General features: G+C 45.1%; 1 protein-coding gene across 1 annotated transcript in view; it reads left to right on the top strand.

Annotated features, from left to right (window-relative positions):
* znf438 (zinc finger protein 438) overlaps window positions 1–23,294 on the top strand; it is a 101,089-nt gene that overhangs the window by 64,271 nt on the left and 13,524 nt on the right. Inside the window, exon 3 of the mRNA XM_084325583.1 lies at window positions 19,322–21,061. Coding sequence (XP_084181709.1) covers window positions 19,341–21,061 — 1,721 coding nt within the window. The 5' untranslated portion in view covers window positions 19,322–19,340. The remainder of the gene's footprint in view (window positions 1–19,321; window positions 21,062–23,294) is intronic.

Genomic DNA, 23,294 nt, shown 5'->3' with positions numbered 1-23,294 from the left:
AAAATTGTCGGACCATACATTTTAAGATATCATTCTGCTTCTTCTTCCCCTCCTTCCTGGAGATGCGAACACGGTCGAGACGGGAGAACACCTGGGGAGTTCTGGATCGTGCACATTCCAAAGTGGTGAACGTTGGGGTTTTTCTGTCTTTAGGCCTGGGATTTCTATATCGATTAATCTGCATTCCCATTCAGGGCAGAACGGCAGGGTCGTAATTGGAATGGATTTCTCCCTCGCATTGATTTGCTCAGGTGACAGTAGATGACATACGGTCCTGTGTCTTGTGTCTGTGTGTGTGTGTCTGTGTGTGTGTGTGTGTGCCATGAATCCCTTGGAACACCTTTCTCTGTTTGTCGTCCTATCAAAAGGATAAAAGGTGTAGGTTGCCATTTTGTGTGTGTGTGTGTGTGCACTCGCTCTGTCTCTTCTCTCTTGGATAAAACAAGAGAGTTCTGCAAACACTGATTTCATTTTCCCCCCTGACCGCCCTCGCTCCTGGGAGAGACAGCTCTGATCCTACTGACGCCACACATACACACACACACACACACACACTTCTCTCAGGCGCTCATACACATACACACATTCTCTCTCTCTCTCTTATCTTTCTCTCTCTTTCTTATCTTTTTCTCTTACTCTTTCATTCACCCACTCACTCTTTTCAAACATACACATTAGGGCCGCACCTATCAATACGATTTTAATCTGACGACTGCTGTATGTATCGATTATGCTATAGATTTGATTTTTTATTACTCCATTAATAATAACAGAGCCTATATTGTCATACGCCTGATCAGAAAAATACTGCACCTCAAACTAAAAAAGGATTGTTGTGACACATAGATTAATTTAATCATTGTATGTCATAGCAACCCTTTCCCGGAACTGGAGAATCAGCATTTAAATTTTAAGTACTTGACTCAAAACCCAACATGGTTGTTATGACATGGATTTATTTAATCACTGGAGTAATAACAGTCTGCATTTAATTAATGGCTGTAAGACTGTTAACAACAGCTACTACAGTACAAGGAGAATTTTCAACAAAATATATCATTGTCAAATTGGTTGTGATACCTTGGTGGTACAATTACGGTAAACAAACGAGACCATTGCTGAAACAATTGATTAATTCTAAGGACGGATTGGATTAGTTCCCCTCCAATGACTTTGATTGACAGCCTAGTGTGATACACTAGACTAATAATAATTCTGCCATGCTCTCTTTCTTGCACACACTGTTTACTAGACTAATTCTGCCATGCTCTCTTTCCTGCACACACTGTTTACTAGACTAATCAAGGCAAACATTGACCTCATTCTGACCTCCGACAAGTCCAAGATCTCCAAGAAAGGGGTTATAGCATGCGGGTTAAGTGATCATTATATGATATTCTGTACCCGCAAAAAACTAAAACAAAAGGCTGGCTGCCACAAAACAGTCACATCTAGAGACCTCAAAACCTACTCTAGCGAGGCCTTTAACCTTGAACTGGAGAGCCTGGACTGGTCAGATGAACTCAATGGTACACTGGTTGAAGAAACATGGCTTGGTTTCAAAACCAAATTCTCAACAATACTAAACGACATGGCCCCCCTAAGAACCACCAGGGTAAAAAATCGTGCTGAGCCGTGGATGCACTCCGAAATACTGGCCGCTATGAAAACCAGAGACAAAAAATGCTCTGAGTTTCGTAAAAGTCAGTCAAAGCTTACTAAAAGCACGAGCAGTGAACTCCAAGCCCACGTGACTGAACTCAAACTAGAAAGAAACAGACTAAGAAACGACGTAAACTCCATGATCAAAACTGCAAAAAAGAATTTCATCAATGACAAAACTGAGGAAAACAAAAACAAACCACGTGAACTTTGGAAATTACTCAATAATCAACTAGGATGCAGTAAAAAAACTTAAAACCAGATTCTCAAACATAAACATAAAAACGGACAACACGCTCATCACAGACAAGCTGGATGTAGCCAATTACTTAAACATTTTCTTCACAAACATAGCCACAACACTGGTAAACAAACTACCCTCCCACTCAGGGCTTTATGGGGTAGAACACATAGTAGCTTACTACAAAAACCTAGGGGTCCGCAAGGACGACTTCAAGCTGGAAATGGTAACAACAGATGAGGTACTCAATAAACTGAGCGCCCTCCAACCTAACAAGGCCACTGGCCATGACAACATCCCCTCCAAATTCCTCAGAGACTCAGCAGCCGCCATCACCCCAATCATCACACACATAATAAACCTCTCCATAAAACAGGGACACGTCCCCAAGGACTTCAAAATTGCGAGGGTGACCCCTCTGCACAAAAAGGGCAGCAAATTAGACCCAGGCAACTACCGCCCTGTTTCTATTCTCACCTCCATCTCGAAAGTCATGGAAAAAATAGTCTACGAACAGGTCGAAAAGTACCTAGCGGAAAAAAATCTAATCTACGAATTCCAATCTGGCTTCAGAACATCCCACTCCACTGACACATGCCTTCTCTATTTGAATGACCACATCAAACAAGAGGTGGACGCAGGCAAATACTGCGGCATGGTCATGCTGGACCTACAAAAGGCCTTTGACACGGTCAATCACTCCATTCTGATTGACAAGCTAAAAGCAATTGGTTTTGATAGCCTATCAGTGAGCTGGATGCAATCCTACCTTGAGGGGAGGGAACAGATGGTGGAGGTAAACGGTACCCTATCCCCCCCTCTCACAGTGAGCTGTGGTGTTCCACAAGGAAGCATACTAGGACCGCTACTGTTCCTAATTTATGCAAATGACATGTCGTCAGCTTGTGACTGCAACTTGTTCCTGTTTGCGGACGACTCAGCCCTGCTGGTCTCTGACAAGAACAAGTTACAGGTTGAAAAAACCCTCAGCTCGGAACTAGGCAGAATCTGCATATGGCTCGCTGATAACAAACTATCATTACACATGGGCAAAACAGAGTCCATTCTCTTCGGTTCAAATAACAAACTCAGCAAGACCGACGGCTTCTCAGTTACAGTGGGTGACAATATTGTCACAAGGAAAGATGAAATTACCTACCTGGGTTCCATCCTAGAGGCTAATCTCTCCTGTGACAAAATGGCATCCAATGTAATAAAAAAAGTCAACCAACGAACTCGATTCTTGTACCGGATCTCCTCTCTGGTAAACAAGAATACCCTGAAGACTCTGGCAGGAGCACTCATTCAGGGGTACTACGACTATGCTTGCACCTCATGGTACCAAAGCACCTCAAAGGCGCTAAAAACAAAATTACAAACATCTCAAAACAAACTGGTCAGACTACTGCTTGACCTTACTCCTAGAACCCACCTCACCCCTGCCCACTTTGACAACCTAGGATGGCTTAGAGTAGATGACAGAGTACAGCAACTTGCAATGGGCCTGGTCTACAAGATACACTACACGACCAAGGTACCCATGTACATGGCAAAATACTTCCCAAAGGTCAGTGAATACCACGATCACAACACCAGAGGGAGCTCCACAAATCATGTTAAACCCAGATTCGGCTCAAATAAGGGACTAAACACGTTTCGCAATTATGCCACATCAATGTGGAACGCCCTACCCAAAGCTGTAAAGGAATGTGGATCACTACCCACTTTCAAAACCTCTCTCAAGAGACACCTACGGGAGACTGCAATTCAACACTGGCCCCTGTAAATATCCTAACCCAACCCCCTCCAATGTACAGTCATTTACCTAGTATGGTTTTGTCAATAGTCCAATGTACAATTTTGTTTGTTTGTACAGAGTCTCCCCCCCCTCAATGTACAGTTTTGCTTGTTTATACAGTGTGCCCCCCCCCCCCCCCCAACCACCTCCAATGTAGGTTGCCCAGTGTGGTTGTCAGTATCCCAGTGTACCCAACCCCCCCCACCCAACCTCCTCCAATGTACAGTTTCTACGTCAAATGTATATACTCCCTTTTCTTGACTCCTTCTGTATCACAAACAGTACTGTATTTGCAAATCTGGTATGTCATAGATGTATAGATGTAGCAGTACTGACTATCTGTATGTCATGTATGTCATATATGTCCTGATGAATTGAAAATGGGGGACCCTGATGTAAACAAGACGAAAGTCTTTCTCTGGTCTGCATCCCCTTAACAATTGTGTGTATTGAGCTGTACTGTATTGTACCCATTCTGCAATCTGTTAATAAAGTTTTCAATCAATCAATTCAATCAATCAAAACATGTATCTATATTAGCTCCTGAAGAAGCTTCAGTTGAAGAGCCACAATGGAAGAGCCACAATGGGGGTCATTGCAGCTATGTCCAACAGTTAGCTTTGTCAGATAGTTAGCTAACAAGCTAATGTTTTTAGCAACTCAAGAGCTCAGCTACACAGGAGGAGCGGGAAAGAGACTGACTTGTCACTAAACCTTCAACCTTCTGCTCAATAGTTATTGCTACGGATATCGTGATCGGACAGAATCGGAACCGATCGCGGCATATTTTAATTGATCTATATTGATCGGATTCAGGTATATTAAGCCCAAACACATCTTTTGTAAAAAATTAAAACCATTAACACATTAATTGCCAATAACGAGTATACGCCATGCGTTGAGTGCCAACAATGAGTAAACTCGTTTTTATGATCGTTATTTCTTTTATTCACTATTGGCATTCATAATTCATCCAGGAAGCCTCTGGGAGCCAGCTGGACCCTGTCTGATATTGCAATGCCTCAATACCGCCGCCTGGTGGATTTCGGGCGAGTTACACTCCACTCTAAACCGGAAGTGGCGCTTGGTGCATCAGGGAAAAAGCTCCGCCAGAGATATCTTGTAACGTGGATCAATATACACACCTCGAGTGCATGGGATCGCTTTCGAGACTCAAGAATCAATATGCTTTCGGCGTTTTTTGCGTCATACAAACGGAAAATGGATCTAGCAGATCGACGTCAAATAATTGGAAAAAAAATTCTCCAGAGGTAAGAGGAATCTAACGTTATTTCCAGCTCGATTGTCCATTTATTTCATTGCAATCTGTCCGATCAACGTATGGTGTCTTACTAAAGAAAGCCGTTAATGACAATCAAGGAATCATAAACGACCCCCCCCCCCCCCCTTCCTTCACGCATGATGGAGCATAATGTATAGCGATCATATGCATTTAAAAAAAATTATATAGCGTGTATAGGGACGAAACGCCAATCGATAATGTATAATACGCGTCGGGGCCTATAGCGCGCGTTCTAGGAATTACTGTTATACAGTCTTAAAACATACTTATATTCACGAGGGTACTAACACGACAATGTATGAATGGAAAATATATAACGTTCCCACATCCGGAACGATAGATACCGGATGTTGAATGGGCCATAGTAATGTCGATATAGCTATAATATTAAAAAAGTTATAGCCCTGCAAAGAAGGTGAGCCACTCCATAGGCTTACAGCACTGGCAGAGAGTGGTAAAGCTGTGATGTAGGCTCTTTTTTTATTTTATTTTTTTTCGTCTTTTTCTTCTTTAAGCAGAACTATTCTGCATACTTGCAGTGCACGCTATGCTGCTATATTATCTAGGAAAATACGAATATGGGACCTGGACTCTGTATTGGTAGATACTCAATATTAAAGGACTTTGATCAGGGGCAGAAATACTTGATCAGGACAATCAAACTGAATCCATTCAGGGATGAAAGCTGGGCACAGTTTTGCTCATCTCAATCATGTGCTGTGAAGCACCACAATAATAGCTGCAGACTGTTATAGGTGCAAACGTTATGCAAACCAATGCATTTCCGTAATCGATGAAGTTGAGTAGTCGGTACAGCCCTAATGCACATACACACAGGGGCTCAGGAGGTAGAGCGGTCGTCTGGTAATCGGAAGGTTCCCGGTTCGATTCCCACTTCTCCTGGGCAGCGTGTCGAAGTGTCCTTGAGCAAAGACACTTACCCATAATTGCTCCCGATGTGCATGGTTGCCTCTGCCGTCGGTGTGAATGTGAGGAACAAAATTGTAAAGCGCTTTGGATAAAAGCACTATATATATATATAGTAAATGCACCATTTACCATTTTACCACACACACACATTTCACACTGACGAATGCCTACCCCTACAGGGGCAAGATCAGCGTTTAGCATATCCGGGAAGAAGCAATCGAGCACAGATAGCTCTTAAGCTCGCTGCGCAGGGAAATAAATGAGATGATCTGATTTCCTCTGAGCCTGCTGGATCCAGGAAATGCTTCTGTGCTTTTTATGTGTTTACATATTACTTGCTGTATTTATGACTGCAGCGGAGAGCACGAGAGAAAGATGCATTAAATTACATGCGTATACAAACGCACACATCCCACTAGAGGCTGTGTGTGTATGTAGGTGTGTGGTATGTGTGTGGTGGTGGGGGGGGAGTTTGGTTCGGGAATATGGCCGCTGGACATGGCTTCACACAGCCGACTGGCCCCGGCCCCCCGCGATCTGCCTCTTATCTAGCCCAGATCCTGGCCTTTCATCTAGGCTAAAACCTGGGGGAGCTTGGCCTCTGCTGGGTCCCCGGACCCCTCCCACCTCACACACACACACGCACGCACGCACGCACGCACACACACACTCACACTCTCTCTCTCTCACACACTCACCCTTCATTCCAGACCCCCTCCATCTCCTGGCTCTATCTTGAGTCCCAGATGAGCAGTGCTCTCACCTACAGGGGAGATAACGGACCGTTCACCGTTCTGCCTGGCTTGACTTCTCTCTCTCTCTCTCTCTCTCTCTCTCCTCTCTCTCCATCTCTCTCTCTATTGCTTTGTCTCATAGCTTTATGTCTCGTGTCTAACCATCTATCTCTCTGTCTCTCATAGCTTTCTCTCTCTCTCTCTTTAAGGCTCTTAGGCTCCTGTGATGATTGTTTTTACTACAAGCTAAAGAGTCTTCGTCTCCCCTGTCTATAAACAGGAGGATATTTTCACATGGGAGGTTTTTCTCAGTCATCTCATCTCTCCTCCTTGATACAGACTGTGATTCAATCCCCGGAAACAGAATTCCTGGGAATACCCATCCAAACTATTTTAATATATATTTAGAACATATTTGCATGGGGGCACTTTTTTTTTTTTTACTGTCTATTCTATTTTATTTTAAACTGCACTTTTTAATCTATTCTATTTTATTATTTATATTACTGAAGAACTATGATTTGCCTTACCTTGCTCGCTTATGCCTGTATTTTTTACTGTTGTGAAGCACTTTGAACTGCAACCTCTGTATGAAAAGTGCTATACAAATAAAGTTATTATTATTATTGTTGTATATCAATTCCATAAGGCTGTTCTCAGCAGACGGATCACAAGTTATGAACTTCATAGTTTGTTCAGATTTTTATGTATTGTGTGTAATGTTTCAGCTCCTTGTCAGGGGCGACAGTGGCTCAGGGGGTAGAGCAGTCGTCTGGCAATCCAGAGGTTCTCGGTTCGATTCCCGCTCCTCCCGGGCAGCGTATCGATGTGTCCTTGAGCAAGACACTTAACCCCTAATTGCTCCCGATGAACAGGTTGGCACCTTGCATGGTTGCCGCCGCTGTCGGTGTGTGAATGTGTGAGTGAATGGGTAAAATGTGATAAAAGCGCTATATAAAAAAGCAGCCATTTACTATTGTCACTTTATTTGAGAGCCTAAATTTATTTTACGGCCTTTTTACTAGCAACTAACTAGTAGCTGTGCCCGATTAATAGCCATACATTTCCGCAAAATGAATCAAAAGATTAAGACATTTTTACATGGGTTTGTGGTGCGGAACAGAAGGAATACAGCCAGGTCATCCAGGGATGCTGGATTTTTTTTACATGAAGAAGGAGGCACCAAGTTCCACATAGGCTATAGTTATTCAGGTAATGCTAGCAGAAATATAATGCAGTGTCATTCAAACTCTAGCCACATTCCTTCTGTGTGCTTTCCTGGTTCAACGCTCCGGAAGGGTAATATCCTATCCAGATTGTTCCTCTGCAGGCAGTACTTTTAATTGCAGCATATATAAACTGCCTGTAATATTCCAGTGTCCCGCCGATCCTTTTCCAAAAGAAATCCACTCCAGGATTTGGTTTCATGCCTCATCATACATGGGAGGGAGAAAACATCACTGCTGTTTTATATCAATAATAGGCTACAACCTTTTTTCCCCCAGCTCTGAATTATAGGGCTATGGCTTACCGACCTGTAGCCTGTGTTCTGCGGTCCCTGCCTCGCAGCTAACGCTAAGTAGAAGCTGCATCCAAAGCGTATTAATATAACACCAAATAAAGCTGTCGGGTTGAGAACCCATAGGTTTATGCATATTTGTCCTTGTTTCATTCAGTCCTGCTTACTGAAATATGACCCATGTGCTTTGACTGGTAGCTGAAGTTCCTAAGCTGAAGCCTTAAAAGCAAGTCACTTTTCCCGGGATAGTGTTCTGTTCCTGGGACAGAAAATTACTCTGGGAAATATATGAATCCCTAATAATACAGACCACAAGCTTGTCTGGTCTTTGGGCATACAATAGGCTCTCGCAGGTTGTGTTCGGCTCGCTAGCCAACGATTTGACCACATCGGTCTTTTTGGGTTATGGTGTGTACGCGTCCGCCTCAGTGCATCCCATTTCCATTCTGCGCTTTTCCACCGCGTTCTAGTCCTTTCCATTCCTGTTGGTCTTGGCCACCTTCATGATGTGACCCAGTGACCACTCTTGGGGAGGTTCTTGGCCCAACGTGTGTGTGTGTGTGCACAGCGTGGCCTCCTCGGCACATTCCATTCCGGTCCTGCTCCGTTTCGGTTCCATTCCGTTCCTGCTGCTCCTGACTACACCGCTTTCCCTATGTGACCTACTGACCAGTCTTGGAGGTGTAGGCACAAGCATGTGTAACCTGCCTCCTCAGCGCATTCCATTCCATTCCATTCCAGGTGGATGAGGGCCTGTCCCCAGTACCGCTGCCCTCCAGATCAACCCTGACCCGCTTCCAACGTAAACAACAGAGCCTCACCTCTCACCTCACTGGCTTCACCTGATAATCTGTCTCTGAGGACCTCTCTCTCTCTCTCTCCCTTTCCCTCTTTCTACTACAGCCAGAATCAAGGCTCCCCCTCAGTCCAGCCCTGGCCTTTGACCCCAGTCAGATTAGAGTGGCCGGCGTTTCAAAGCGAGCAGCAGATTGAATGGCGTCCGTGGCCTCCCGGTACCTTTTCTCCTTCAGACCGGCTGTTTAATTCTCCAGTGGAATCTAGGCGAGGACAGTCGGATAGTAGTAGTGGTGCGATTTTACCATAGCAGTATTGTCATAGTAGTTCTGTTTCTGGTTGCTGAACTGCGTGGCAAAGATGTTCGCTAGTGTGGATATTCCTTAACTGAAGAAATAATACATCTATATGGACAAAACTGCTTAAAAGTAGGGAAGGGTGCTTTGTTCTTTCCCCCAGATTGAGATACTCTAGTAGTGATCGACTACTAGTGGAGGGAAATCTATTATTAGAACGCATCTCAAAAAGCATGGCAGCAGCGATAACCATGCACAGCAATATATCCTAATGCTTATTGTTAATCAAAACGGTCACAGTTACCATTTGATTAAGAATTATTCACTAACAAACACATTGTAACAAAGAAAAAAGCGAGCTGCCACTACGGCTGATTGCTGTAGAGGTCTCTGTTTGGAGGCGAAAACAACGGCGGCTACCCGCCTCGCCCGACCAAGCAAACGACTGACGCAGGGTGCACTCGAACCCGCTAGGTTTAAAGTGTGTGGCGCTAGCCTGGCCTCTCTCTCTGCTACATCCATGTTGCGTGCGTTGTCTGTAATTGCAGCAATGCTGTGATTATTAGTCCTTTCAAGCTCCCACTCCAAAATGGATGATTTCAACACTTCAGCCATGTTGACTCGGTGTATTCACCTTCATCTGCTGCCGCCATGTCATTTGATTGATTGATTGAACACTTTATTAACAGATTGCAGAATGGGTACAGTACAGCTCAATACAAACAACTGCTAAGAGGATGAAGACCAGAAAAAGACTTTCGTCTTGTTTATATAAGGGTCCTCCATTTTCAATTCATCAAGACATTTATGACATACAAGACATACAGATATACAGTACTGTTTAAGAGACAGATCATAAAAGAAAATATATACATTCGAGGGGGAATAAACTGTACATTGGAGGGGGTTGGGTGGGTGGGGTGGGGGGGTTGGACATTAAGGGGCCAGTTTCGAATTGCAGCCTCCCGTAGGTGCTCTTTGAGAGCGGTTTTGAAGGAGGGTAGGGATTCACATTATTTTACGGCTGTGGGTAGGGCGTTCCACATTATTGTGGCATAATTGCGAAACATGTTTAGTCCCTTGTTTGAGCCGAATCTGGGTTGAACATGATTTGTGGAACTCCCTCTGGTGTTGTGGTCGTAGAATTCACTGACCTTTGGGAAGTATTTCGACATGTACATGGGTATCTTAGTGGTGTAGTGTATCTTGTAGACCAGGCCCTTTGCAAGTTGCTGTACTCTCTTGTCATCTACTCTAAGCCATCCTAGGTTGTCAAAGTGGGCAGGGGTGAGGTGGGTTTTAGGAGTAATGTCAAGCAGTAGCCTGACCCGTTTGTTTTGTGATGTTTGTAGTCTTGTTTTTAGGGCCTTTGAGGTGCTTTGGTACCATGAGGTGCAAGCATAGTCGTAGTACCCTTGAATCAGTGCTCCGATTAATTAGAGTCTTCAATGTATTCTTGTTTACCAGAGTGGAGATCCGGTACAGGAATCTTGTTTGTTGGTTGACTTTTTTTTATTACATTGGATGCCATTTTGTCACAGGAAAGATTTGCCTCTAGGATGGACCCCAGGTACTGTAGGTAATGTCATCTTTCCTTGTGACAATATTGTACAGAGAGTAGTAGTAACAAAAAAAGCATTGATTGAACAGCTGTACTCACGATAGCTGCCACTACGGCTGATTGCTGTAGCGGTCTCTGTTTGGAGGCGAAAATTACGGCAGCTACCCGCCTCGCTCGACCAAGCAAACGACTGACGTGGGGTGCACTCGAACCCGCTAGGTTTAAAGTGTGAGCAAAAATGTGTGGCACTAGCCTGGCCTCTCTCACGGCTACATCCATGTTGCGTGCGTTGTCTGTAACGGCAGAACATTTCTGATTACAAGGCGGCCACTTTACCTTCTGAGCCACTGTCGCCTCCTGCTAGGAGCGTGATGTATAACGTTGAAAGTAGGAATGTGTAAAAAAATATATTATAATGATAACCACAAGTAATAATTGTTGTGGAAATGATTATAAGAGCAGAAAGTGAGCGGCAGTAAACAATTTCCGAGTCCAAAGCTGAATAAAAATGATCATAGATTTATTTCCTCATATGGCCATACAAGGATGCTCAGTTCCAAATCAGAAACCACAGTGTACACAAGTGTCTGACCAGGAAGTGAGAGAGAGCTCGGGTCAGACATACAATTAAATACATGAAATGACGTCTATGACAAAGAGGTAAACAAAATGGGCCCCGTTAGGGAAATTAATAACAATACTTTGTTATGGCTCTACCATAGAAGAAAAACAGCTTAGTCTAACAGTTCCCATAACCTTGGGATCTCTAAAGAGACACACACCCTGTGGCCTAGTAGTCTGGGCCGTTATGATAGAATACACATTGTAACACAGATGTATAATGACATGATAATATTGCTACGACATAATCAATCAATCGATTACGCACGGCCATCCCTATTACCTAGCTTATTCTCCTTGTAACAAAAAAATAACCAGTGGCTTGCCGTTTTTCATTCAAAACATTGAAGGCTAATAGATCCCTTTCATACTGTGTCACGTGCACATGGGAAGTGGAATTACAAAAGTTGCAAGTTAGCAGCATCCTTGGTGCCTGGAAAAAAAGAGAGTACTGTGTCTTATTTTCAACCCATTACTAACATGGTTCCTGGCTGAATTGATGTGGATGTCATTACGTGGTTGTCTTGTCATTTAAACAGAGCATCAGACAATGCCAAACCTCCCTATGTTAATATTGATCCCCTGGCAGTATGTCAACCAATGAAAAGGAAACCAACAGCTTCTGTTTTGAATGCCGGTTTGGAAACGGAAAGCTTGAGGAATTAGTCTTGGTAACCCCCCCCCCCCCCCCCCTTAACCTCTCTCTCGCTCTCTCTCTCTGTGTGTATGGTAGAGAAATCTTTATTTCTCTCTCTCTATAGAATCAAGAGATATTTATTATCCACACTGGGGCAATTCATTTAGCAGCACACACACAGTTAAACACTGTTTTTAAACTAAGATTGAGTCCTAGAATACATAGAGCTAAAAGGGCATAGGGTTACAGTACTGTATAACCGGAACAAGCAAGGTGCAATCAAAGGTAATGGTAACAAAAACAATATCACAATGACTCGGTCCTAGTACACATACCCTCCGGTTAGAAGTTCAAACTTCGAATAGCCTCTGTGACAAAAGAGCGACCGTATCTGTTCCTGGTACATCTAGGCATCCTGTACTGTACCTACGCCCAGAGGGAAGGAGGGAACACTCTGAATAAAGAGGGTGTAGAGGGTCCTGAGGAATATCCTGAGCTTTTTTAATGACCCTCTTCTGGTAAACAAGGCAGAGGTCATTCAGATCACAGCCAGTGATTTTAGAGCTCATCCTCGCATGTTTCCTTAACATATTCGTATTCGTCAGGGTTAGGTTCCTGCACCAACAAATAAAAGCAAAAGTAAGGACTGGCTCAATACAAGATGAGTAAAACATTCTCAAAAGTAATTTGTAGGGATGTCCGATATTATCGGCCTACCGATATTGGCATAAAAATTTGATATCGGAAAACATCGGTTTCGGTTTTCAATTTTTTTATTATTATTATTATTTTTTTTACATTTATTTAACCTTTATTTACCCAGGCAAGCAAGTAAGAACAAATTATTATTTTATTTATTGTCAAAGTATGCATAATGTTGTGTTAATTACACGACAAGAGATATGTAATGTTAATTACCTGGGGGGGGGGGGGGGGAACCCTGCATATATCGGTATCGGAAATTAAGAGTTGGACAATATCGGTATATCGGTATCGGTAAAAAAGCCAATATCGAGCATCCCTAGTAATTTGTCTACATTTGTTTCCTTAAAAATAATAAACGCTAGTGACCTTTTTGTTTAAGGTTGCCTTCACATTAGGCTGAAAGCCTAGTTTGTCATCCACAATTGTAATATTATGTACTGCCAACACCACCTGTGCTACCTGTTGCCCATTTACGAGGGTCGGTTATGGGGGGAGGGGGGTGTCTTTGATACAGTGAGTTTAAGACATAATTTGTCACACTGTTGTAAGAACTTGTGGTCGGCACACTTTATGATATGTCTGGACTGGTTTCTGGCTTTAGACAGTCGTTGGTGGACTGGTTGGCTTTAGACAGTCGTTGGGTGTACAAAATGACAGAACTCACCCTTGTGGTTAACCAGTGGAAGACTTGAGGGCACTGGAGAGAGCCCCATTTACTTTCACCCTCTGGGAATGGTCAGTTAAAAAGCTCATGAGCCAGCTTACAGTGTTAAAATCCATAGCGAAGTCTGTGTGCAAGAATGTGGGGCTGTATGCAATTAAAGGCGGTAGAAAAGTCAATAGAAAGCAACCTAGCATAGGTTTGGCTGCCTTCTAGAGGTTTCACAGTGAGGTTGAAGAGGGTGATGGTGGCATCCTCTACCCCTCGTCCCGCTCTGTAAGCAAACTGTAAGTAAGGGATCAAGTTTATCTTTGGTCATAGTCAGGATCTTGTTTCTAACAACACTCTCTTAAGCCTTCATAGTCAGAGAAGTAAGGGCCACAGGACAATAGCAATTTATTAATTTGGGAGTCTTGGCCACCGGCACTACAATAGTCTTTCCTTATTTTTGTTTAACCTCTCTGAAGAAGTGAGCAGTGGAATATAAAATGAAGAATGCCACATAATTGCCTGGCACCGTTCTTGTGAGCTGCCTGCCCCCGGGACTTTCCCTCTCCTCGGTCTGCATGAGAGATTGAAGTACGTTCTCCTCATCAATGATAACGCTGCTCTCAGGGGCTCTACTTGTATCATCCCTAAAAGCTCGATGTTCATTCTTTTAAAAAGCATGCCCGCGTCAAAACGTCAATACAAAGGATTCGGTTCGTGGGCCAGAACTCCCGTCAGGTTTGCCAGACGGAGCGGCTTTCTTCCCTTTCTTCTCCATCCCCACCGTTGACTTGATCCCCTCCCATGCAGACACGGGAGTCGCCCTCGCCAAGTTCCTTCCTCTGCTTTGTCTTTATATTTCAGCTTTTCCTTATTTCCCTTTTCACATGTTGTTTAGCTGCCTCTGCTCTTATAAAAGGAGGTCTCGTTTTTTATTCAAACTCGATTTGACAGACTTTGTTATCAGAGTATTTATTCAGTTCATGGCCGTCGGGGAGCATCGTACACAGTTTATATGGGATAACGTATTCCGCTTCAGAAATAGACTCCTTTTAACCGAGCCATAGCACAAGTCAAGTACCCTGTTGTGCCTCGTCGGACAAATTGCATATCGATGAAAGTTACGTAGTCTTTATTTTTTTATGTACAGTGATTGAAGATCGGGTGCCTCTGGGGGGCGATAGACTGCAGACACTGTGTGCAACCTCCGCTACAATCTCTGCCACTGTGTCTGCATTAGCTTTGGGTTTGGGGTGTATGTAAACAACTGATACAAACAACTGTGGGAACTCGTGAGGTAAATGAAAAGGTCTGAGTGAAACGGAAAGCGGTTCAATGTCCTGATTGCAGATGTCTCTCTCTATCTCCGTCTCTGTGCTTGTCTCAGTGTTTGACCGCAGCTGTACTTGTCTTCAGACTAGGGATGCTACAATACCAAGTATCGGGCCAATACTAGTGGAACTTGATGGATCGTATCGGCTACAGGTATTCAATTCATGTCCAATCTATTACCATGTTGTCATAACATGTCCTCCACTAAGAGCATTGTGGTGAATGATTGAGAAGAGGGGAAACGTGTCCAGCTTTCTGTCTAGAATGGGTCTGATTCAGCTTGATGAGATACTGGTCAAAAGTTTTGGATTTTTATTGTAATAATTGAGCAGAATTGTTGGATTGAAGGTTTATCCACCTTCCTCACTTTCCTGTCAGCTGTCTTATCTTGAACCGCTAATGTTAACAACGCTTGTTTGCTAACTGTCTGTAGGATGAATTATGTTTTAGATTACAAGGTGAAATAAACCTGGATTATTTAGTCTAGCCTAAAACTCTGGGAGGGGTGTTTCCGGCCATCAGCTAAGCTAATGATCCGTATCCACTTCCATTCATTTGTGCAAAGCTAGGCTAGCCTGCAGCTGGATAGCTTTCTAATGAACACAGAGAGAAAATCTTCTTGTCTGATTCTGGAGAAGATGGTAAGTGCATTTGCCGTGTTCCTTTAACCAAGCCATTATCGGACACTTTACAGCCCCTTTTGTGGCTGTTATCTTTACGCAGACATATAGAACATTTATGAAATGATCTTGCTGTCTTGCTATCCATAACCGCAATTCTGCATTTCTCATCTGATTTACCTCAGACTTGGTGGACAGAACTTGCACTATTGTTTTTTTCCCTCTTCCAATTCGTCAAAGGTCAGTGCTGTAGATCAAGGTCAAAGTTTTAACCACAGTTTAATACTAAGAACCAAAATGGCGAGCAACATGGGAACGTGAGTGACGGTTGACAGTACTACTCTACTTGGACTACACAGTATTATAATGATTCTCCTCAGTCTGCTTGGTATAATCCTAAATACAGTTGAACAATGTAGGAACATGTGTTTCTACATGCGCACCCCCCTTTTTAAGGGACCACAAGTAATTGGACAAACTAACAATCCATAAATAAAATGGTCAGTTTTAATACTTGGTTGCAAATCCTTTGCAGTCAATGAAGTCTGGAACTGCATGTTCTTGGGACATTTCCCAAACAAGAATACCTTGAAGACTCTTAACAGGAGCACTCATTCAAGGGTACTACGACTATGCTTGCACGTCATGGTACCAAAGCACCTCAAAGGCCCTAAAAACAAGACTACAAACATCAGAAAACAAACTGGTCAGACTACAGCTTGACCTTACTCCTAAAACCCACCTCACCCCTGCCCACTTTGACAACCTAGGATGGTTTGGAGTAGACGACAGAGTACAGCAACTTGCAATGGGCCTGGTCTACAAGATACACTACACCACTAAGATACCCATGTACATGTCGAAATACTTCCCAAAGGTCAGTGAATTCCATGACTACAACACCAGAGGGAGTTCCACAAATCATGTTCAACCCAGATTCGGCTCAAACAAGGGACTAAACACGTTTTGCAACTATGCCACAACAATGTGGAACACCCTACCCACAGCCGTAAAATAATGTGAATCCCTACCCTCCTTCAAAACCGCTCTCAAAGAGCACCTAGGGGTTGCTGCAATTCGAAACTGGTCCCGGTAAATGTCCAAATCCACCCACCCAACCCCCTCCAATGTACAATTTCTTCCCCCTCCAATGTATATATATATATTTTATGATCTTTCTCATTCTCACAGTACTGTATATTTGTATATCTTGTATGTCATAAATATCGGGATGAAACAGTAACTGTATGTCATGTATGTCATAAATGTCTTGATGAATTGAAAATAGGGGACCCTGATGTAAACAAGACAAAAGTCTTTCTCTGGTCTGCATCCCCTTAACAATTGTTTGTATTGAGCCGTACTGTATTGTACCCATTCTGCAATCTGTTGATAAAATGTTCAATCAATCAATCCTCTTCAGTTTTGTCTTCAGCAAGTGAAATGCATTCTCAATTGGATTCAGGTCAGGTGATTGACTTGGTCATTGCACGACATTCCATTCCTTTGCCTTAAAAAACTCTTTGATTAATGAATACATTTAAATGTAAAGATTAATTGATTTTAAATTACAATTTTACAGATTGATGCTATTCGATTTTAAAGGAGGGAGAGAGAAATTATGGTGCGTGTGCATGCTTACAATTGTAGCACACACTAGGTAACAAGAGGGGATGTTGGCATTTGGTTAGATTAAAATAAAGATATCGGTGTAGAAACAACTACACTACAACTTTCTACAGAATAAAGTAGCTGTGGGCGGCTAGGTGGTGTAGTGGGCAAGGCGCTCGCCACCAATGCAGGAGACGCTGGGTTCGAGCCCAGCTCTCCGCATTGCTATCAGCTTGGCTGGTCGTTCATACTAACACAATTGGCAGTGTTAGGGGTGGGGATCGGACGTTGTGGACAGCGACTCCTACAGGTCGGTTGGTGCGCCTGCGCAGCAGAATCGGGGGCGGCGTGTCCCTCCCACGCAGACCCCCGCCGCTGAGAGATCGCGCTGTGCAGGTGAAAAGATGCAACGGCTGCTTCCTCGAGTACCGGAGGGGACACGTGATGTAAGGCTTCGTCCACATTGCAGCCGGCTTGTGGGAGGCATGGCCAAACAGCGTTCGAGACAGGGGAGGGTAGAATTGGACGATACGAAATTGGGATGGGAGAAAAATAGAAAATGGGAGAAAAAAGTAGATACAAAAAAAAAAGAATAAAGTAGCTGTCAGAAATGTTCAATATGGGTAAAGTATTCATGTGGGTGCTCCGTATCGGGGGAAAGGTGCACCACCCCTGCCGCCTGCCACTACAGCTGCTCCATGCTCTTCCTTTTCCCCCTCACGTCCGACTGTAAACTCTCACACGGTTGAGTCTATCTGTTTGGGACCAAAATCGACCCCAACACTTCTCCACCTTCTATTTTGCCCACATCAAATCTCCCGAGGGACTCCGTCTCCCACAGCTTGTATTCTGTGTATTCTATGCTCGCTTGGTCCAATTCACACACTGTCGACCTGGAATCAACTGTCCAAACACCAAGGGGAACGGCTCCAGCTTTATGGAGTCTTAATGCTGTGTGTGTGGAGGGGGGGGGGTACTGTATAAATAATCTCTCCTCACGCAGAAACGCTTCCAGGTGTTAAACACTATGTCTTTCTCAGTTTATTGAGAGAAATCCCGTTTGCCTTCTTGTGACACATCCAGACCGCTGTGGTTTATACAGATTGGTATCAAAGAGCAGACCTGGAACGACGCCCGCGTCAAAAAGACTGGTACTGAGAGAATCGCATCAAATATGTGAAATCCAAGCCCCCTGAATCTGTTTACCATTAGGCCTATTTGATGCATTCCACTGTAATCTCTCTTCTCCCTTTTGGAACGAAGGTACCGTATTGATATAAAAAGGCATTTTGCTATTGTTGCTTTAAAGCCCAACTCTGGGCTTTTGATTGATGGATGAGTGGACCCAAATAACTAAACACACAAGTTATTATGTTTAACATGTGTTTAATGAAATAAGACTTCTTCTTAGGCTAGGTTACCTCATGGGTAGTTTTCTGTTTTGTTTTGTATTTGACAGTGCAGCTAATGTCCAGAATGACGAGACAGAGACTTTGAAACCATCATTCCCACTGGTATGAGTGTGAAACAACATTGGTCAAGGTGCGGCATTACTGTGAGTCCAGGGCTTTGTCAGGGGCTTTCTCTGCCCCTGCGGCCAGGCTGTGGTGCTAGTTGGGGGGGTGGGGGGGCGGGAGATGAGAGCAGAGGTAGCCCCTCTTCATCTGCTAAGGCTCCTGCCCTTGGGCAGCTTTCACGCTCCACTGGCTGATCCTTCCAGGAAGTGAGGGGGGTACAAGGAGCGCCCCGCAGAGCCCCCAGCGTGAACCGCGGCCGCATGCTGGGCCCAAATCAAAGGGGGCACTCTGTCTGGGCCTGGGTGTAGAGAGAGTCTCTGCCCTGTAGGTATGCGTCTGTGTCTCTTGTCTGTTTGGGAGTCCTAGGTAATAGGGCAGCTTGTCACACACTGGAACAAGCCTGTGCTAGTGACAGAGTGTGTGTGCGTGTGTCATGTGTCTCCTTATCACAAGCTAGAGCTGTGCTGTGCTGTAATGACAACGCCATTAAAGAAACCGAGGCCAAGTCCCCTGCTGTGTAACACTGCTGCAGTTACAGCAATAACTTTGGCCTGTCTCGAAATACACCAGGAGGTCATTGAGCAATCTGTTATTCACTCACACACAAAATGTTTGCTCAAATGGTGATTTTATTTTTAGACCGCAATTGCACACAAAGAAAGTTGGAAGGCTTTCCTGATGTGGAGACCTGATAATGATAAAGAATGATAAAGAATAATGGAGGACAATTTAGCTAAAATATTTCCAAATAATGTTGTAACTGAAACTTTGTTTATGTTTCCATTGGCAGCCATCAAGTCCAGCCTTCAATGAAGATGAAGAGCCTCCAGTTCCGGAGTATCGCCCCCAAGGCCCCGGCCATGGTGTCCTCCCCCTGTCCCACGGTCCTGTCCTGCCAGCCTCCCTCTGCCCTCCCTGAGGCCACCACTGCCTCCAGCCCCAAGTCCATCATCGTGCCCGCCCAGAACTATGCCCTGATGCAGGTAGCGGGTCAGGAGGGCACCTTCTCTCTGGTGGCGCTACCTCCCTCCGTCTCCCCTCAGACGCCCCAGCAACAACAACAACAACAACAACAACAGCAGCAGATCCAGCCAGTCCAAAATAACCTCAAGTTGCCCATTCCCAGGTACCAACCCATGAGGAGCAAGGGAGCCCCAGAGAAGGGCAAAGCAGCACCGCCAGCCGCCAGGGTAAAAACACCTACCAAGGCTACCGTGACAACACGGGCACGGTCAGTGGCGCTGTCACCTGTGGCAAAGAGGAAACCGCTGGAGTCCAAAGAGACACAAGAGAGCCTGGTCCCTGTGGTGGAACCTTCTGAGCAGGTCATCCTGATCGACCCAGCCTCCTCTGAAATCTCTGTCACGGCTCTGCTCCCAGACAACTCTGTCCTGTACCCCGGCTCTCAGGCGGAGCGAGCCATGGACGGCCACGAAAGGCTTGCTAGTGCTACCACTGGCCTACTGCAGAGCATCCACTACCCTCCAAATGCTGCCAAATGCACCCCAGGAAAAGCCCCAGAGGAGTCTGCTAAGACCACACTGAGGCCATGTCAAGCCAAGCCTGCTGCAGCCCAGCCTGCAGGCAGTATCACTGTTCTCTCACCTGCCATCTTCAGTAAAGCTGTCCAGATCATCCCCTCCCCACCCAAGGGCAAGCTGCCCATCCTCCCGTACTCCAAGATGAAGAGCACCCTCATCCCGGCCGCAAGGCTTAGCACCATGTCCCCAGAAAAGAAGTGTTTCCCTTGCCAACCAACCCGCACCAACCCCTTAGATCCCACAGCTAAGAGCCCAGAGAAGGCTGATGCACTGACTCAAAACCAGGTGCCAAACTCTTTCCTGCAGTCCCGGGCGCTGGGTGCCATGCAGAGACCACCAGGCAAGAAGAGGGGGAGGAAGAGAAAGACCATGGAAGACATTCTGGCTTTCGAGGCGCGAAAGAAGAGGTCCTTGTCTTTCTTCCGTAGGAGGGTGCCTGAGAAACCCCCAGCCATCGCTCCAGGTTCCAAACAAAAGGAGGTGGATATTTCTAAGAAGTACCGCAGCATCCGCCCCAAGCCCATGCTGGTGATGGAGACGGTTCCCCAGCTGGTCAGTCTTCCTGCCATCACTCCAGATGGCCAAGAGCAGGAGCTCCTTCTGGGTCACCGGCTCCCCACCACCACCACTGCCGCCAAGGTCCACCAGAGGCTGTTCGTGGGCAGCCGGCCTCTCCACCGTTGTCCCACCTGTAGCCGCTACTTCCAGTTCAAACACCACCTCCAGAGCCACATGAACAGCCACACCAACAGTCGGCCCTACATTTGCCCGGTGTGCCGCAAGGCCTACGCCCACTCCGGCAGCCTCAGCACTCACATGAAGCTGCACCACTCGGAGGGTCGGCCGCGGAGGACCCTCCGCTGCGAGTTCTGCGAGAAGGCTTTCGGATACGTGGGCGTGTACTTCAGTCACCTGAGGGAGGTGCACAAGGTGGTGCTGACGGTCGAGCCCTCCGTCAGCCAGCATGAGGATGACGTGCCTATCGACAGGTGAGTTGAAGGGATACATCCATCGAAAAATTTATTTCACATTGATGACATTTGTTTAGAAATATAAACTTAGAAAAGAGTGAGATGGCCCAGCGCTCCACATTTGCTTTCAGTTTAGCTGGTCGTCCGTACTAATACACATTGGCGTATTAGGGGGTGGGAAACTGATGGGTGGGGATCGGGCGTTGTGGACAGCGACTCCTACAGGTCGGTTGGTGCGCCTGCGCAGTAGAATCAGGAAGTGTCGGGGGCAGCGTGAGCCTCCCACGCGTTACTCCTCGCCACTGAGAGATCGAGCTGCGCAGGTGAAAAGATGCGACTGCTGTTACCTCAAGTACCGGAGGGGACTTGTGCTATGTATGACTTAGTCCACATTGCAGCCGGCTTGTGGGAGGCAAGAAACAGCGTTCGTGACAGGGGAGGGTTGAATTGGATGATACGAAATTGGGATGGGAGAAAATATAGGAAATGGGAGAAAAAGTGGATAAAAAAAAAGAAAAAAGTGAGATGGTTCGATTAACACTTTAATCGCCATGGGTTAAATTAATAATTTACCATCCCTCGCCAGCTCTATTTGTCTATGGAGAAGTTCCCCTTCTTTGCAGGGCTATAACTTTTTAAATTCTATTGCTAAATTGCCATTATTATGGCCCATTCAATGTCCTATATGTATTGTTCAGGGTGTAGCAACGTTAAAACTTTTTCATTCACATATTCATACTAAAATATGGTCTAAAGTGTAACTGAGGGGTACAATTCCCTGACTGTATTGATAAGTATGGTATCATTAAACCACTACCGCTTTATGTACTTTAATTACTGGCCATACAGTACACGATATATGAATATGATGAACACTTCCCACAATGAAATCGGTTCCAGTCAAAGGTATTAATCAAGTATTTAATGGAGCAAAAGGTACATAGGATACTTTACATTATTCTTTGAATGCACTTGTAAGGCAAAGGAGTATGCATAGGCAAATCAATAACGAATGTCCATTCTCTGGTTACGCAGGAGGTAATTATACAACCTGAATCTTAGGGAATTATATCTATGGTACACTAGTAATAGCGGGAGATACTGGAAAGGGTTCCCACTGGTTGTAAGCCAGCAAGGGGGTAGAAGATCTGTCGGTAGTAGGACGTCTGGTCAACGATGACTAGGGAGACTTCAGGTACAGAAGCCGGTGCAGTAGTCTCTTGATCCACAGACGAATACAGCTTGGTTCTCTTGTAGACTGTAGCTCTACAGTGAAGAAAGCTAGGCGGCCTCAGGCTCTCTGAGCGCCGACTCGACTTGACTCCTCTCGGGGTAAATCCAACACGTGCAGGCGTCGGCGATTATCCGCTCCATAAATCATAGGACCAAAGCAAATATATTCCAGCCGCAAAGGGCTATGTAGTCGTCGGGTAGATTAATCCAGTGTACATGTCCATACGGTCCTCGCCTAGGTCTCCTCGGGTGAAAGCGCCATGCGGTCGGCCCAGCCTGGATAAGAACTCTAGCTAATACTAGAAAGCGTTGGAGATGCTGGTCACTATAGAATTCTAACCGCACGATACACTATACACAAATAGACTATTAAAGACTCAATAGAAATATGTCGCACTCGACGGTATAGCGCCAAACTCTGACAATTCAGTTACTAATTCGCACGCGGTCTCGATGCTCTATTCTGAGGCCAAACAGGCCATACTTCACCGCACGTTGTATCGTGGGTGAGGCTTCAACTTATCCGTAACATGCTAAAAGGACGAAGGGTACGGAGGTAAGGGGCTAAGGGGCTTCTACATTCACCTGCGCCGTATTTATACGCACGGTGAACAAATAGTGCCACTCTCATTTCTGTCGCCGTATCCCTGGGCAGGGCCGGGGCAAGTACAGACATGTCGTGTCGGTGACTTTGAACCTGGCTCCGGAGGCCGGTCCCTGGCGCCGGTGGACCGCTGTCCAATAGGAGAATGGAATATTATGGGCTGGACTAAAGGGATATTCCGTGTATATGTACAAGGAATATACAAGGGATATCAAACGATATACAAATACTATGCAATATATATCAATAAATAAATATATATATTCGGTTTAATCTGATCCTTTGTAACAGCCGCCCCCTAATTAGTCCCACCTAATTAGCTAAGCAGAGACAGATTAACCGCACTGTCCACTACTCAATGTCTGCTGTGAGGGTCAGTCAGTTCACAAAGTCATGGGGTCATGGTCGTCATCG

The sequence above is a fragment of the Notolepis coatsorum genome (genome assembly GCF_963971535.1).
Source record: "Notolepis coatsorum genome assembly, chromosome: 12".
In the NCBI taxonomy this organism is placed as follows: domain Eukaryota; kingdom Metazoa; phylum Chordata; class Actinopteri; order Aulopiformes; family Paralepididae; genus Notolepis; species Notolepis coatsorum.
Note: the sequence above shows the minus strand (reverse complement) of the source record. Positions and strands in the feature narration are given on the sequence as shown.